The 15245-nt window shown below is 36.1% G+C and overlaps 1 protein-coding gene across 2 annotated transcripts; it reads right to left on the reverse strand.

The window, feature by feature from the left end:
* Positions 1 to 1221: 1221 nt before the first annotated feature.
* LOC106653477 lies at positions 1222 to 2024 on the reverse strand. 2 transcript variants are annotated; one of them, XM_023457962.1, is made up of 3 exons: positions 1806 to 2023; positions 1586 to 1772; positions 1222 to 1492 (listed from the first exon to the last, which is right to left on the reverse strand). In XM_023457962.1, exons 1-3 carry the CDS (start codon positions 1895 to 1897, stop codon positions 1310 to 1312), a joined length of 462 nt encoding a protein of 153 aa, XP_023313730.1. In that variant the 5' UTR covers positions 1898 to 2023; the 3' UTR covers positions 1222 to 1309. The 2 variants fall into 2 exon arrangements, with proteins under 2 accessions (XP_023313730.1, XP_014228416.1); XM_014372930.2 differs by having other exon boundaries at positions 1586 to 2024.
* Positions 2025 to 15245: the final 13221 nt, after the last annotated feature.

Genomic DNA, 15245 nt, shown 5'->3' on the forward strand with positions numbered 1-15245 from the left:
TGAGGTGTATGTGTCCCTTCAATGAATTTGAAATTGTGAACGATGTTGTCTAAATTTTGTTTTGATGAATGTCGTGCCGATTAACAAAGCCTCGTAGCTCTATATACCGAAGCTTCAACCGAGGCTATTGATTTTCGTGAAAATAATCAAAAAAAAATGAGGAAATGAATTTTTTGATCAATCATGTCAGATCTATTGAGGTAAATTTACAGCGATTTAAAAAAAGGCTAACGCTACTTTGCAATCGTATAATCACGACTTGCTCAACTTTAATTTGCCAATGCATACAATTTATTGATAAATTTGCAATGTAGTTTAGTAATAATTAATATTAACAACTTAATTGTACGTAAGAAATTTTTTTTTTAATAATTGGCTGAATAAATCGAACATTTTCAACAGAAATATATTATTCAAATTTAGATATCAAGTTTTAATCCTATATAAAAAATTAATTCAAAGTGGACCGAAGCACCTAAATGGCCGAAAATAGGGGCACATACCTGAGTGAAATGAAAATCGTCCTTGTCGACATTGAACATCGTGACAGAAAACTCACACCTGAACACGAATAAATTTATTACATTTCTTCTTCTCATGAAAATTATTGACAGCAGTCGATATCCTCGTTCATGCATTGCTCCGTGCAAAGTCGGATTTGTTAATAAAGTGTATCGTGTTTGAGAATGCTATGAAAGAGTAGAGCCAAATGCTTGATGTCCAAAGCTAAGGCATAAACTATATACAAATTGGCAAGTCCGTAGCTAACCGGACGAGGAGTACATCTCACAAATCTCAATTTTTCTTGACATTGACGATGGACCCACCATCGCGGGTATTTACCTTGAATAGCCCCAGCTAATTTTGTATGTGATAGTCACGAAGTTGCTCGTCGTGTGCTCCAATAGATAAAAGTTGAGTTGCTGCCCAGTCAGGCATATCCTGCGTATAAGACTTTTGCTTGAATAGCGATTATGTTGTGTGACCAGTGTAAAAAATTATAATTGTTATTTTTACAGTTGCAGGCGGAATTTACTCAAGAGTTGATGCATTAATAAGTACATGTTGATATTCTATAGGTACTATCCAGTGCGCCTTGTTTCATTTTGTTTTTTTTTACCTTTTACTTGTTTATCAAGGTTGACGTCTCTCGCGTAATATTGTATTGTTATATTTATGTGGTCAGGGTGTAATTAAATGATGTACGCAACAACGCAAATGTTATGGTGCATATAGAAATACAAAAATTACTATTATTTATTCAATCGAGTTGAGAAGATTAAAAAAACATGTATTTCTATTGCCGCGTCTATTCCTTCATCGTCATCGTCGTAAAATTTCGTGGAAGTGTTATGGTCTCATTTATTTGTTGCATGTCACGTATTCTACGATTGTTCATACACCAGGCCTGAAACCCAAGTAAGATCAAGCCCACGGCTAGAATAGCCAAAGTGCACCAATCATTGCGGTCCAAATCCCATATCGACTGCAGCTGCGTGAAAACGAAAAAATAGTTCGTCCATCAGTTTGTTGTTCCAACATTTTTTACTCTCTTTAAAAATCAATCACATTATATGGTTATTACCGGTGGAAACTGTGGGGTGTTACTACTTGTATCTTCTACCTGGGAACGATACCAATTTTCCATATGCAGGCGCAGCCGTTCTTCCGGTGATAGATGTGCATTGGCAGGGTCTTCTCCTATTAACCGTATCGTGACAGTCGATCCGTCATCGGACTCATCGCCTGAATTTCCGCCCGCCGGTGCACCGGCATGTCTCCGGTGGTGGCCCTCCTCCTCGCCGTTCGGAGGAGTTTCGTCATCGGACTGATCGTCCTCGACTCTATTATTTGGGTCAATTTGATCGGAGCTCTTCCTTCTTTCCTGAGCCACCATTTTTACCGGTCCACTAAAAGACAAGAGTCAAAAAAAAAATAAAAACGAGGATACCACGACAATCAGTTCGTTCAACGTCGTCCGCGATACTGACAGTTACTCGAGACTTTTAGATTCGGCGTACGTACGTTTAAGTTAGCGATACGTAACTATAGGCCGCTGCGATGTTTACATCTTGTGCGTACGCAACGAAGTAGACGGTGGAAAGGGTCGATCGTTAAATTTCAAATATGAACTGATGATATGTTTCTACTGGAAAAAGAGGATTATACAGAAGATTTGGGTGCGATTAAAAATGAATAAGATACGCAGAGTTATATGCAAGCACCACAGCGATTTTTACATTTGAAATAATTTAAAAAAATATTCATATAATCATGAATTTGAAATTGTACACGATGTTGTCTAAATTTTGTTTTGATGAATTTCGTGCCGATTGACAAAGCCTCTGAGCTCTATATACCGAGGCTTCGACCGGGGCTATTGATTTTCGTGAAAATAATACCAAAAAAGATGAGGAAACGATTTCTTTGATCAATCACGTCGGATCTATTATTGTAAATTAATAGAAATTAAAATATAGGCTTTTGACTTATATTGCAAGAACTCTTAAAGAGATTTCACTTAAACAATTCACAAAAAATCGATATTGTATCTGTGAATCTGAAAATGACTGTAAAAAAATTAAATCAGGCAAATGTTGGTATAATCACAACTTGTACACTACTTCATACTTAATATGCCAATGAATTAGATTTATTAATGGACCTCCAATTTAGTTATATTAGATACCTTATTTGACTTATATTAGAAGATCTCCTAAAGAGATTTCACTTAAACAATTCACAAAATATCGATATTGTATCTGTGAATCTGAAATATTCTGTAAAAAAATTGAATCAGGCAAATGATGGTACAAGTAAAATATCGCTACGCTCGGGTGAAAACAACTCCTGGGTGAGTCAACTGCTTCGCGCACTTGTGACAAAATATACTATTTTCCATTGGATATTCGTATTCGAGATCAGATCAAAAATATATTCATCAGATTCTAAAGAAATACTGACTGTTTTCGAAATCGACCTTTTCAATAAAAATGTAAAAAAAGTAGCCTCAAGTCACGAAGGAAAGACACAAGTTATTATTATATAAATTCACCCATCCGTCGATACAACGCATTGCCTTTGTTATTGTCTCCTGTATACGAAAGGTCATTAAAACGGTTACGAGGTGTAGTCGTCACTCGGCTTCACTCGTTTAATTTCTAGAAATGTGGCGGGAACGACGCGTCGTTGCAGACAGTATTGCGCCGAATGTCGCTCAGTCGACAGTCAATAACGGACTGTCGCAGTGCACGAACGCGTATACCACAAGCCGCCGAAGCGTGAAATAATCTATGGTAAAGAACTTTCGTGAAAAGTGGAACTGCTAAAAATTTTAGTTAATTCGCGAGTGAATTAGAAAATGGCACGTTACGAGCAAGATAGCAGTTTGAGAAAATTAAAAAGTTTGCGAGCTAGCATCGATTGGGAGGTCGAGGAAGCGCGGCACGAGATCTCACGCGAATTTTTCTTACTAATCGGAGAATGGTGGGGCCAACTTCCTAATCTTGAAGAAATTTTTCGTCGCGAAGAGATGGATTGGTTCATCGTCGAGTATTTGAGCAGTTTCACCGATTATGACTCGGTTGCCTCTAATTGATTTTTCATCGAGTTTTTGATTTGCGCCGGCTACAAGGACGAGCCCGAACTCGATAAAGACGGCAAGCCAATTTTGCTTCGCACCACACCGGTGCACTTCGTAGCCAAGACCCAGTGTCAAATGAATTATTCTGCTTTGTTCGACGATCTGTTCAAAATATACGACAGATACGACGCGAACTTCACCGACGAATCTGGACTGTCGCATTTTCACGTGGCCTGCGAGTACGGCTGTCGCGACGTCGTTCAAAAATTCCTCGAGCTCGGTCAAGATCCCAATTTCATTTGGCGAGAAACGGGTGATTCGCCGCTGCACTTGGTTTTACGTAAACACAACATATGCACGATGAAATTCATGTTGAAAAATAGCGCTAATCCGAATTTGGCAAACAATGACGGATTCACTCCCCTACACCTTATATTCCACGCAGATGAAATGTTTAACGACGTTATATACATTACCGTGGGGGATTTCTTCCATATAAATGACGAAAAGCATCAGCTAGTTCAGATGATGCCAAGGACAGGTTGGGTCGGACACCACTGCAATGGGCCGTGGCGAATCTTTTTCAGCCGGATGTGATAAATTTACTTTTGAAACGTGGGGCTGACTTTTCTAGCTTCGTTTTTCCAAACGAGACTTACTTCGGTTTGAGGTATCAATATTATCAACAAGATAATTATGACAATAAGGCTTCGTAGCTTCTGATACGCTGGCCATCGTCGAATGCATAAAGAAGAGAGGGTACGAACTAAATCGAAGAGACGCCCTTACGATCATGAAATTTTTTGGTTGCATTGGACTTTTTCGCTTTCCGTTAGTTTATGACGAAGATGATGTTGACGATGAAAACTGTACGTTGTGTTCTTATGACGAGGATATGGAACTAATGTGTCAGTGGCACAAATCCGTAATATTGTCCGTGAGAAGATTTTTCCAACGCTGGGCGCTAGAAGCTTTCTCGAGGCTGACGTGCAACCGATTGCCAAGTCGCAGCTGTAAAACAATCATCGAGAAGCTTTGGAATGAAGATTTGTTGAATATGTGCATCGCAGTTGATAACGCTATGAAAGAGCAGAGTCAAATACTTGATGTCCAAGACAAAGGTATATCAATATTTATGTCCTTTAGGAATATTATTTTTTTTGGCTGTTCTATGACCTATTTTTGTCTATTATCTATTTTTTTTCAGTTGACGAGATTGAAGGAATTAAAAATTTACTCATAACTGAATGATCTTGAAATAAATTCATCAGCAAGGTTCAATTCTGTTTAACATTTATTTAATCAAGAACTTTGAATTTAAAATTAGTTTTTTTGTATTATTGATTTTAATCTTGAATTCAATAAAAGCTATTGTAAGACACTTATGAATATATTACATAGATATATAAAAAATATTTACAACATCATAACTCAAGATCTGGTACATCTGTCAGTGCAAAAAAAAATGTTTAATGAATTTGCTTAGTGAGTGTCACTTTGAGTTTTAAAAACAGAAAAAAAACACACAAAAACACACAAAAAAAGCACACTTCTATAAACATACCCTATAAATGAGTGCAATTAAAGAGTTATAGCCAGCAGTATGTAACTTGTAATGAAATGATGTTTAACGCTAAACTTTAAATCTTAAAAACAGGAAAAAAAAAGAAAGTGCACAATTCTATAAACATACCCTATAAATGAGTGCAATTGAAGATTTATTGCCAGCAGTATGTAACTGTTTAATAGTATGATGATTAACGCTGAAGTTTAATTATTAAAAAAAATTCTTCATCTGCATGAATATTTGAATCCATTTACTGTTCAAAAATTTGAATAGATAAAATTAATACTAGCGACTGGTAAATTGTATACATTAAAACCCTCATGAATCTTTGTCTAACAATCTAAGAAGAACAATAGACTTTATTTATTAAATAAGAAAAGTAAATCTAATTTTCAGAAAGATTGACTATTCCTCAAATCAATCATATTATAAAATTTTGAACTGAAAAAACAATAAAACATAAGAATAATATGATGCTAATTCAATCATTTCGATATTTCACTCTTGAAATAAGGAGCATAAACAGTGGCTATGTATATTGTACATACGTAGCATCTAGAGAGAGTTGCAATAACAGGATTATAGGCAAGCTCAATACAGATCGGCCTTTCGTACGGTGCGCATCTGCTATAGGCTGCCCTCTGTGGCATTGCAATTGACCGATTCGTTGATCCTCTCTTTTTATCTGCCGCATTGCTAACTTTTCGCCTTTGTAAGTAGGAGATGGGGATCGAAATTACGACGGCGTTCAGAAAGATGCACGTGTGTAAACTTGGACAGAATCGAATGTAACAATTATACATAGTATGCGAATGGCTATCATCGATTGAAAAGTGGTTTAAACGATTAGTTCAATTTGTAATCATTAATTTACAGGAATTGACTTTTATCCAATTCTAAATTTTCACTTTCCCCGTAGCTTCGATATTTTGTCTGGAGAAATTTTTGGAAAGGAGCCTGGTTATGTAGTGTAGGTCAAAAAATTACATCACGCAGCTATGACGGTTCAAAAAATTACGGCATAAACTATATACGGATTGGGAAATCCGTTGCTTACTGGACGAGGAGTACACCTCACAAATCTCAATTTTTCTTGACATTAACCCACTGCCGCGGGTATTTACCTTGAGTAGCCCCAGCTCATTTTGTATGTGATGGTCACGAAGTTGCTCGTCGTGTGCTCGTATAGATAAAAGTTGAGTTGCTGCCCAGCCAGGCATATCCTGCGTATAAGACTTTTACTTGAATAGCGATTATGTTGTGTGACCAATGTAAAAAATTATAATTGTTATTATTACTGTTGCAGACGGAATTAACTCATGAGTCAATGCATTACAATGAAAATCCAGCGAGAACATAAGCATGATATCCAGCGTCTCTCGTCTCATTTTGTTTTTTTTTTTTACCTCTTACTTGTTTATCAAGGATGACGTCTTTCGCGTAATATTGTATTTTCATATACATATTTTCATATTCATGTGGTCAGGGCGTAATTAAATGATGTACGCGACAACATAAATATTATGGTACATATAGAAATACAAAAATTACAATTATTTATTTAATCGAGTTCAAAAGATAAAAAAAATATGTATTTCTATCGCCACGACCATACAGTCGTCGTCTTAAAGTCTCGTGAAATGTCGTAGTCATGTTCGGCTGGGAACTCAGTCGTGTGGAAAACGGATATAACGTAAATACAAGTAAGCGAACACACAAAAAAGAACGACAATGGCACCTCCGCCTAGAATAAGCATAGTGCCGCGATTCATTTCCTTCTTACTCCTTTCCGACATTGGCGGTGTTATGTCCATTGATATGTTTACTTGGTCTTCTTCCAAGTCCTGGTACAAGTCAATCGGCTGCGGCGCTTCTGCTTGATAGCGTCCGGCTGGTGGGAGTGAATTCGCGGCCAGTGCATCGGGATTGGTGGAGCCTCGTCGTAGCGTGAGAGTCGATCCGCTGTCGGACAAGTCGATTGAACTTCCGCCCGCCGATGGATCGGCATTTGCGTACAGGCTGTCTCCCTGAGTTGCGAGCGATGACAGAGACTCCCGGTCGTACGAAGGAGCTTCGCCATCGGACTGGGCTTCCTCCTGACCATTATTCGAGTGAATGTCCTCAGACGACATTTTTACCGGTCCAACAAAATACAAAAGTCAAGAAATAAAAACGAGGATACACCGTGTGAGTTTACCACGACAATCAGTTCGTTCAACGTCGTCCGCGATACTGGCAGTTACTCGAGACTTTTCGATTTGACGTACTTACGTTTAAGTTAGCGATACGTAAACATAGGCCGCTGTCGCTGCGATGTATACATCGCGTCGTGTACAACGACAAATTTAAAATATGAATCGATATATTTCTACTGAGAAAAAGCTCCGAATTTATATACCCGTATCAGATGCAGAGGCTTTGGAAGCGATGAAAAGCAAAAAAGTCTCGCATAGTATACGGCAACTGCAGTAACGAACTTTACATTTATAATAATTGAAGTAAAAGTTTACGCGTAATCATGAATTTGAAATTGTACACGATGTTGTCTAAATTTTGTTTTGATGAATTTCGTGCCGATTGACAAAGCCTCTGAGCTCTATATACCGAGGCTTCGACCGGCGCTATTGATTTTCGTGAAAATAATCAAAAAAAAAAATTAGGAAATGATTTCTTTGATCATTCATGTAAGATCTATTGAGGTAAATTTACAGCGATTTAAAAAAAAGGCTAACACTACTTTGCAATCGTATAATCACAACTTGTACACTACTTCATACTTAATAAGCCAATGAATTAGATTCATTAATGGATCTCCAATTTAGTTATATTAGATACCTTTTGACTTACATTCGAAGTCTCCTAAAGAGATTTCACTTAAACAATTCACAAAAAATCGATATTGTATCTGTGAATCTGAAAATGCCTGTAAAAAAATTTAAAAAAATTAAATGATTTTGGTATAATTTCATCTACGTGTTAAGCTCTACTAAACCCTTTATTTAATTGCAAGTTTTATTATCGAAAATGATTCTTTTGTTCATTGCTTGTAATCTTGAAATACAAAAATAATCCTTATAGCAACGTGGTTCTGGCGCGCCACGTCCGCTGTACACATGTGTTTAATTTCGAGCCTGTGTATCTATCGATGCGTAGGCGGCCGAACACGAGCGCGGAGAAAAACAGAAAGAGAGAAAGCATTCACACGTGCTGTAACACGAGGAGATTCACGACAGGCACACGCGACTCATTTAATAGCGCAGCGCCGTGAAGTGTGAACTCGTGAAAACATCAACTTTTGCTGTGTATAATAGCAATCATCGAAGAATTTTTGATTTTAGTGATATACCCATCGTTGACAATTACCAACGCGATTCGCGATGGATCTGATCAGGTTCTTTTCGTTAGGCAACGATACTTCGACTGTTTTTTCATTGTTTTTCTCGGGGCTTCAAAATACTTATTGGCGTTCGCCATTCGAATCAGAAAATTTTTGTCGTAAAATTGCCGTTGCAATCGACGAATGACGGAAAGCGACACTGGTGTGTATAACGCACAGAAGTCACGAGAATTAGCTCGCGATGTGTTTGTTGATATACAGCGATCATAGACTGATTGTTTTGGTTTGTGCACTATCGTAAAGTTACATAAACATTAACTGCTCTTTTAACGACTCGCAGGTGTATAAAATCGATCGGGTACGGATTCCAAAATTGTTCATTCTATATTTTCACCGTACATTTCTGTCGAAGATGATTATCAGAGTCAATTCAGCGGGAATATCGATGTTAGAACAAAGTTTGAACGTTCATAATTATACACAAACCTTTGGAGGAAGCGATCAAAAAAAAAAAAAGAAAAAAAATTGTAATACGATAAAATCGATTAAAGCTCATGAGTATATAATACCCGGGTCTGATCGAATCCGAAGTCATTATGCCAGCACCGGGCTCGATATAGGGTAAATGTGCCTGTTACCGACCACCCTCCAGTTTTTGACCACCCAAGAATATTATTTAAACAAATAGAAATATATATCAAATTATGACGTAATAAAATATTTTTTTAATTCTTTAATTATTATACTTTCAGAGAAAATTTATAGCTCCCCTTGGAAATTATTAAATCTGTTTCGTAGCTCAATTTATAATTCTGACCTGGTTGAAAATTGGACGATTCGGTAAAATTGTCTGTCCAGTTTTCGACCACCTGTAATAATTCTAAATAATTTTTATTCAAACGTTTTTTATTCAATTTGAAGCTCATCAGTATAGGTTTCTCATGTACTTTTAGACACGTATGTTCATTTATTATGCTTTCAGAGTTCGAAAATAAAAATTTAACCGAGTTCCAACTTCAGGGTCATTGACGGCTCAGTGAGGTGGTCGAAAACTGAACGATTCGCATTCTTTTGGCTTTATCCATTTTTTTAGAAGTATCATCAGCTTTTTTGGTCAAGTGTACGTACTCATTCGAAAGGTAATTTTTTTTCTATCAAAAGGTATCTTTAGAAACATTTTCAAACTTAATAAACAAGCTCTGTAAATGAGCAAAGAACGATTTTTTCTTAACTGTCCGAAAACTGGCGCATTCACCCTATATACACTCGGCAACAAAATTATCTGAACAAAAAAATTCATCGAAATTTAGTCGATTTTCAAATGCTTCTATCTTAGGCTAGATTTATCGTATCGACACGCTTTTTTTTTAATTTCTTGGAAATTTGGTCCTCTTTAAATCCATATAAATTAAGATAAGATTCGAGTTAATGTTGAGTTACAAGAAGTATTTGAGCGCGACACTAAAAATTACTGAAAAAAAATGACTGTTTGAACGTGTACCAGTAACACAGTAATTTTTCTATCGAAATTTAACACACACCATCGCAAAGTGCTCTTTTCAATGAGTAATTTAAAAAAAAAGGACCTCTCTACGATTTTTTTAACGCCCTGTAGGTCGATTTGAAGGTACGGTTTGTGTACGCAAAAAGCTCAGAAAATCGTCTTGATTTCAGCTAAACGGGAGATTTTACGTACTTTAAATGGTATCTTCAAAACGACCTACAGGGCGTTAAAAAAATCGTAGAGAGGTCCTTTTTTTTTAAATTACTCGTTGAAAAGAGCACTTTGCGATGGTGTATGTTAAATTTCGATAGAAAAATTACTGTGTTACTGGTACACGTTCAAACAGTCATTTTTTTTAGTAATTTTTAGTGTCAAGCTCAAATACTACTGGTAACTCAACATTAACTCAAATCTTATCTTAATTTATATGGATTTAAAGAGGACAAAATTTCCAAGAAATTAAAAAAAAAGCGTATCGATACGATAAATCTAGCCTAAGATAGAAGCATTTGAAAATCGACTAAATTCCGATGAATTTTTTGTTGCGATAATTTTGTTGCCGAGTGTATATGTAGATGGATCGCAGGCGTTTCTGCGCCTGGGCCATGCATAGTACATATAGCTGCTGAATTCCAAACCGGATTAAAGTTGCTTACAACTTATAAGAGAGCGACTTTGCGCGAGCATAAACTTATATGAGCAATCAGTGTCTAACTTTTATAGGGTAGTCAGACCAATGAATGACCGGGTACCAATGAATGACCATTTTAGAAAATATCATATGAAAACAATTAAAAATATATTTGTATGGACGTAATTCAATTCTTTAGTGAACGATGCATCTTGTTTTCTATGTTTGATCATAATTTAATAAGGAAAATGATAATTATTGCACATCCATAAGTGGTCATTTACTGGTCGAAAGCGGTCAATCACTGGTATAAGTACACCCTACCTATACTCAATCAAAGCCATCGTATACGGCATAGACTTTTGCAATTTATTCGCGCACGCATCGAAATATCCCACGCTCTAACTACGTTGAATGTTTTTTATTTTGACTTTCTTCGTAACTTGTATCTTGCGCGCTTCGACTGACAAGCGGGAAGAGGGTATATTATTATACAGCGACGATTTTTCTAGATGCCGATCGAGCGAGTACGAGCTAATAGCTCCCTCCGATATATGATTTTAAAGAGAGTCTCGCACCGAGCAGCGAATGATTTCCCGATCGTAAAGAGGACAGTGTCGTACATTTTCTATATTACAAAGCAAGTTTTTCAAGCCCAGCGTAAACTCCACCCTGTCCTATATAAACTCGCGCGCTTTCACGGTTCGGCAATGCTCGGACGGACCGTCATAAACATTATAGTCTAGGCGCTGAGAGGGTTTCGTGTGCATTGGCAGGTCCCACAAAAAAAGAAGTGTTTTTCTACGTATTTTGACCCGCTGAATCCGAACTTTCAACTCTCACCTCGCTCAGATGGTCGAGTAATTTTTTATAAACAAAATAATTGTTTTTTTTCACGCTCGAGTTCTGAAAACGAATCACTCACGAGTTCTGCTGAGCTATTATCGTGATCAGCACTGAGCGCGATTCAGCCTCGAGACCGAGCGTGAATCGCGCTCGAGCCACGTTGAGTTTTTTCGGGTACTCGAGTTTTTTTGGGCAATCGAGTTTTTTCGAATACTTGCAATATATTTACGTTTCAAGTACATAAATGGCGAATCAACAGTCTCTAGACCCCTCTCTTTGTGTGTATATGCTTATAAGTGTGATATTCACAGCGGCTAGAATTGGAAGAAGAAAATAATTTAATAGTACCACACCTCATCACAGTTATCAGCATGTACACACAAAGAGAGGGTTCTAGAGACTGTTGATTCGCCATTTATTTACTTAAAACTTGAATATATTGCGAGTATTCGAAAAAACTCGATAACTCGAAAAAACTCGAGTACCCGAAAAAACTCGAGTACTCGATAAAAACGCGAGTATCCGAAAAAACTCGAGTACTCAAAAAATCGAGTATTCGACTCGAACTTGAGGAAAAAACTCGAACTCGACGAGTCGAGTTTTTTCGAGTACTCACACAGCCCTATTTGAGACCCTGTAGATCTATAAGGGATGGACCTAGAGGGCTGACATTTTCAGCATTTTCATTTTTCAATGTATTCTTCAAGAGTAAATACTTTGTTTCAATTTTCATTTTGAACAATCAACATTAATATATAATATGTAATAAATAAATCTATCAACATACAAAATAACAATTAATATATGAAAATAAATTAATGGAAACATAAAAATATTATTTATAAATTATGTGGTTGAACTTATTTGATTCTAAGTATCTTTCATAAATCCATCCTAACTTTCTCATGAAAGTTCTCATGAAATCCAAAAAATTATAAAATTAACATAAAAGAATATAAAATCTTATCTTGTCTTTCGAAATTGGCCGCAGTGATGTCATCTATGAGTATTTTACAATTTTCGAAAAAATCAGCTGATTTTTCAGGTGATTTTTTTCAGCAGGGGACACTACTTAAAATAAGAATTGACACTATATGTGTTGCAATAGTAATTTTTATTTATATAAAAACTTTACAAAATAGACTTGAAATGTACAATGTTTCAAAACTGTCCTTCGCCTTCAAGCGAAAAAATTTTTCTTCTCCTGTTGCGCGTTCTACAAAAAATGATACATGGTTCAATTAATTTCAAAATTGATAAAAATATCATTTTCAAATATATCTCTTGAATGAAATAAAAGTAATCCAATACTCACATTAATCTTAGTTCTGATTTGTTCCATTTATGTCTTTCATTATTTCAATGCTTTCTTTGAATGCATTATAGCAGTTTGATTTTTCGGTTGCGCTCAAGATTGTATTCTTCAAAAAAAATTTCAATCAGTTGAATCAGATGAGTCATTGTGTTGATGATTTGTATCAAAAACCTTTTGAAAATTTTCCCATTCCTTCTATAATGTCCTTAGTGAAAATAAAGCCTCTTATGCATTGGTAAGTTACACTTTCCGTTGCGCTTCTTCGAAATAATCCCAAATCCAGTTTTTCATTTCTCCCTTCAACTGCAGGTCACCTCAAGTCGACCTGCGTTATTCTTCGAGGGCGACCATCTGAAATTTTGAAATTTTTTAAAATTTTCATTCAATGTAGAACAATGTAGTTTAATTTTTATTAAAAAATCAAATTACCTCATTTTTTCTTCTTCGATCAATTCCGGAGACCGTTCTCGGAGAATGCCGCCGCCAGTCCGCCTTCCGATCCCGGTAACAACCGTTACTTTTTTAGTTGCACGGGCTCGATGAAATTTTAGGAATTTTTTTAAAATTTTCCGAGCCTCGTGCCAACTGAAATAATGAAGATCCAACACGACGGTTGGATCTTCCTTTTTCAAATTAAGTTGGGCCCCCAAAATAATGTACCTAATCATTATTACATACACTTCATGTTGGGGGCCCCACTTTCTATCAAAAGTGGACTGGACGACGGACCGCAACTTTTCCTCGAAATCGAAACATGCTGTCATCTACGAAAGAAAACGATAAATAAAAAATTAATTAAAAGAAATTAATAAATTATTGAAAAATATTGATAATGGATTTTTTAAAATAATCAACGAATCCTAACGTTTTCTATACAGGATTATTGCATAACTTTTTTTCTAGTGGACGAATTTTCAACAAATTTAATTCAATCTTTTCGTTTTTTAAAGACAAATAAAATTAAAAAAAATTGTTGTAATCTATCTTCAATATTTTACAAGATATGGCCGTTTAAACAATTAATTTGTTTATAAAAAAAAATTGACCAGGAATTCAGCCTGGCGACATTCAAATTCGGTTTCAGCGACCCAAAAAACATATGAATCCGTCAACTCGCCGAGGGGATCTCGCAAGTTCACTCAAACGTCACCAGCGCCCGGACTATAAATTATTCAGCTAGAAGGATACACTCTAAACTCATATAAATACACTACATGATCGTAACAAATCCTTTGAGTGCGATGCTTGTCACAATTTATTAGGCCGTAAGCATCACCTCATATCTCACATAAGAATAGTGCATAATAAGAGCAAACCATTCGAATGTAAGATTTGTCATAAATCATTTGCCTACCAAAGCTACCTTAAACTTCACGTCAACGCAGTACATAATCGGAGTAAATCCTTTGAATGTGATATTTTTCACAAATCATTTGGACAAAAGGGTACCCTCAAAAATCACATAAGTTCGGTTCATAATCGCAGCAAATCCTTCGAATGCGATATTTGTCGTAAATCATATAGAAGCAAGCAAAACTTAACTCGTCACGTTATGGCAGTGCATAATCGGAGTAAACCCTTTGAATGTGAGATTTGTCATGATTTATTTGCCCGTAAGACTTCCCTCAAAACTCACATTATTACAGTACATGACAGAGTAAGCCTTTAGAGTGCGATGCTTGTCATAATTTATTTAGCCGTAAAGATCACCTTATATCTCACATAAGGATAGTGCATAATAAGAGCAAATTTTTTGAATGTGAGATTTGCCACAAATCATTTGGATACAAAACTGTCCTACAATTTCACATTAATGCTAAACATAATCGTAGCAAACCCTTCGAGTGTGAAATTTGTCACAAATTTTTTGGAGAAAAAAGAAGGCGTGATGTTCACATAAATACTGTACATAATGGTGTCCAACCCTTTAAATGCCACATTTGCCACAGATCATTCGGACAAAAACCACAAGTCACAAGACACATTAATTCAGTACATGATCGTAACAAACTCTTCAAATGTAATATTTGTCACAAGTCGTTTAGTCGCAAAGATTCCCTCAAATCTCACATAAGCACAGTACATAATCGTAGAAAACTCTTTGAATGAGAGATGTCAAGATGTGTTGTGAATAATTTTGGATACCAGAATGTACAAAATAGATACAATCACAGTACATGATAGCTGAAAAGCTCATACTAAACAATTATTTTATAATAAAGGCATACTTTAAAAAATGAATATTCAAAGCCTTAATTTATTTCAAACATGAATACACCTGGAAATTTACTGATACATCGGATCACGCTCAAATTTTGGTTTTAATATTTTGTTTAACAATACTTCAAGGGGCATGAGTAAAGAATTTTTATACCAATGTGCCATTTGTGCCATTTGTGCTTTAAGATTTCGTGCAAGCGCTGCTCGGTCAATGACAAATCCATTCTCATAAAATACGACTC

This window comes from Trichogramma pretiosum, unplaced genomic scaffold (genome assembly GCF_000599845.2).
Source record: "Trichogramma pretiosum strain Unisexual culture from Peru unplaced genomic scaffold, Tpre_2.0 scaffold35, whole genome shotgun sequence".
Classification (NCBI taxonomy): Eukaryota; Metazoa; Arthropoda; class Insecta; order Hymenoptera; family Trichogrammatidae; genus Trichogramma; species Trichogramma pretiosum.

What these genes read in the sequence shown, in the direction of transcription:
- LOC106653477 (XM_014372930.2), bottom strand. Translation starts at nt 1,897, where the DNA reads ATGGTGGCTCAGGAAAGAAGGAAGAGCTCCGATCAAATTGACCCAAAT. An exon ending in ACACCCCACAGTTTCCACCG is followed by an intron (nt 1,493 to 1,585) that starts GTAATAACCATA and finishes GTTTTCACGCAG; the next exon opens with CTGCAGTCGATATGGGATTT.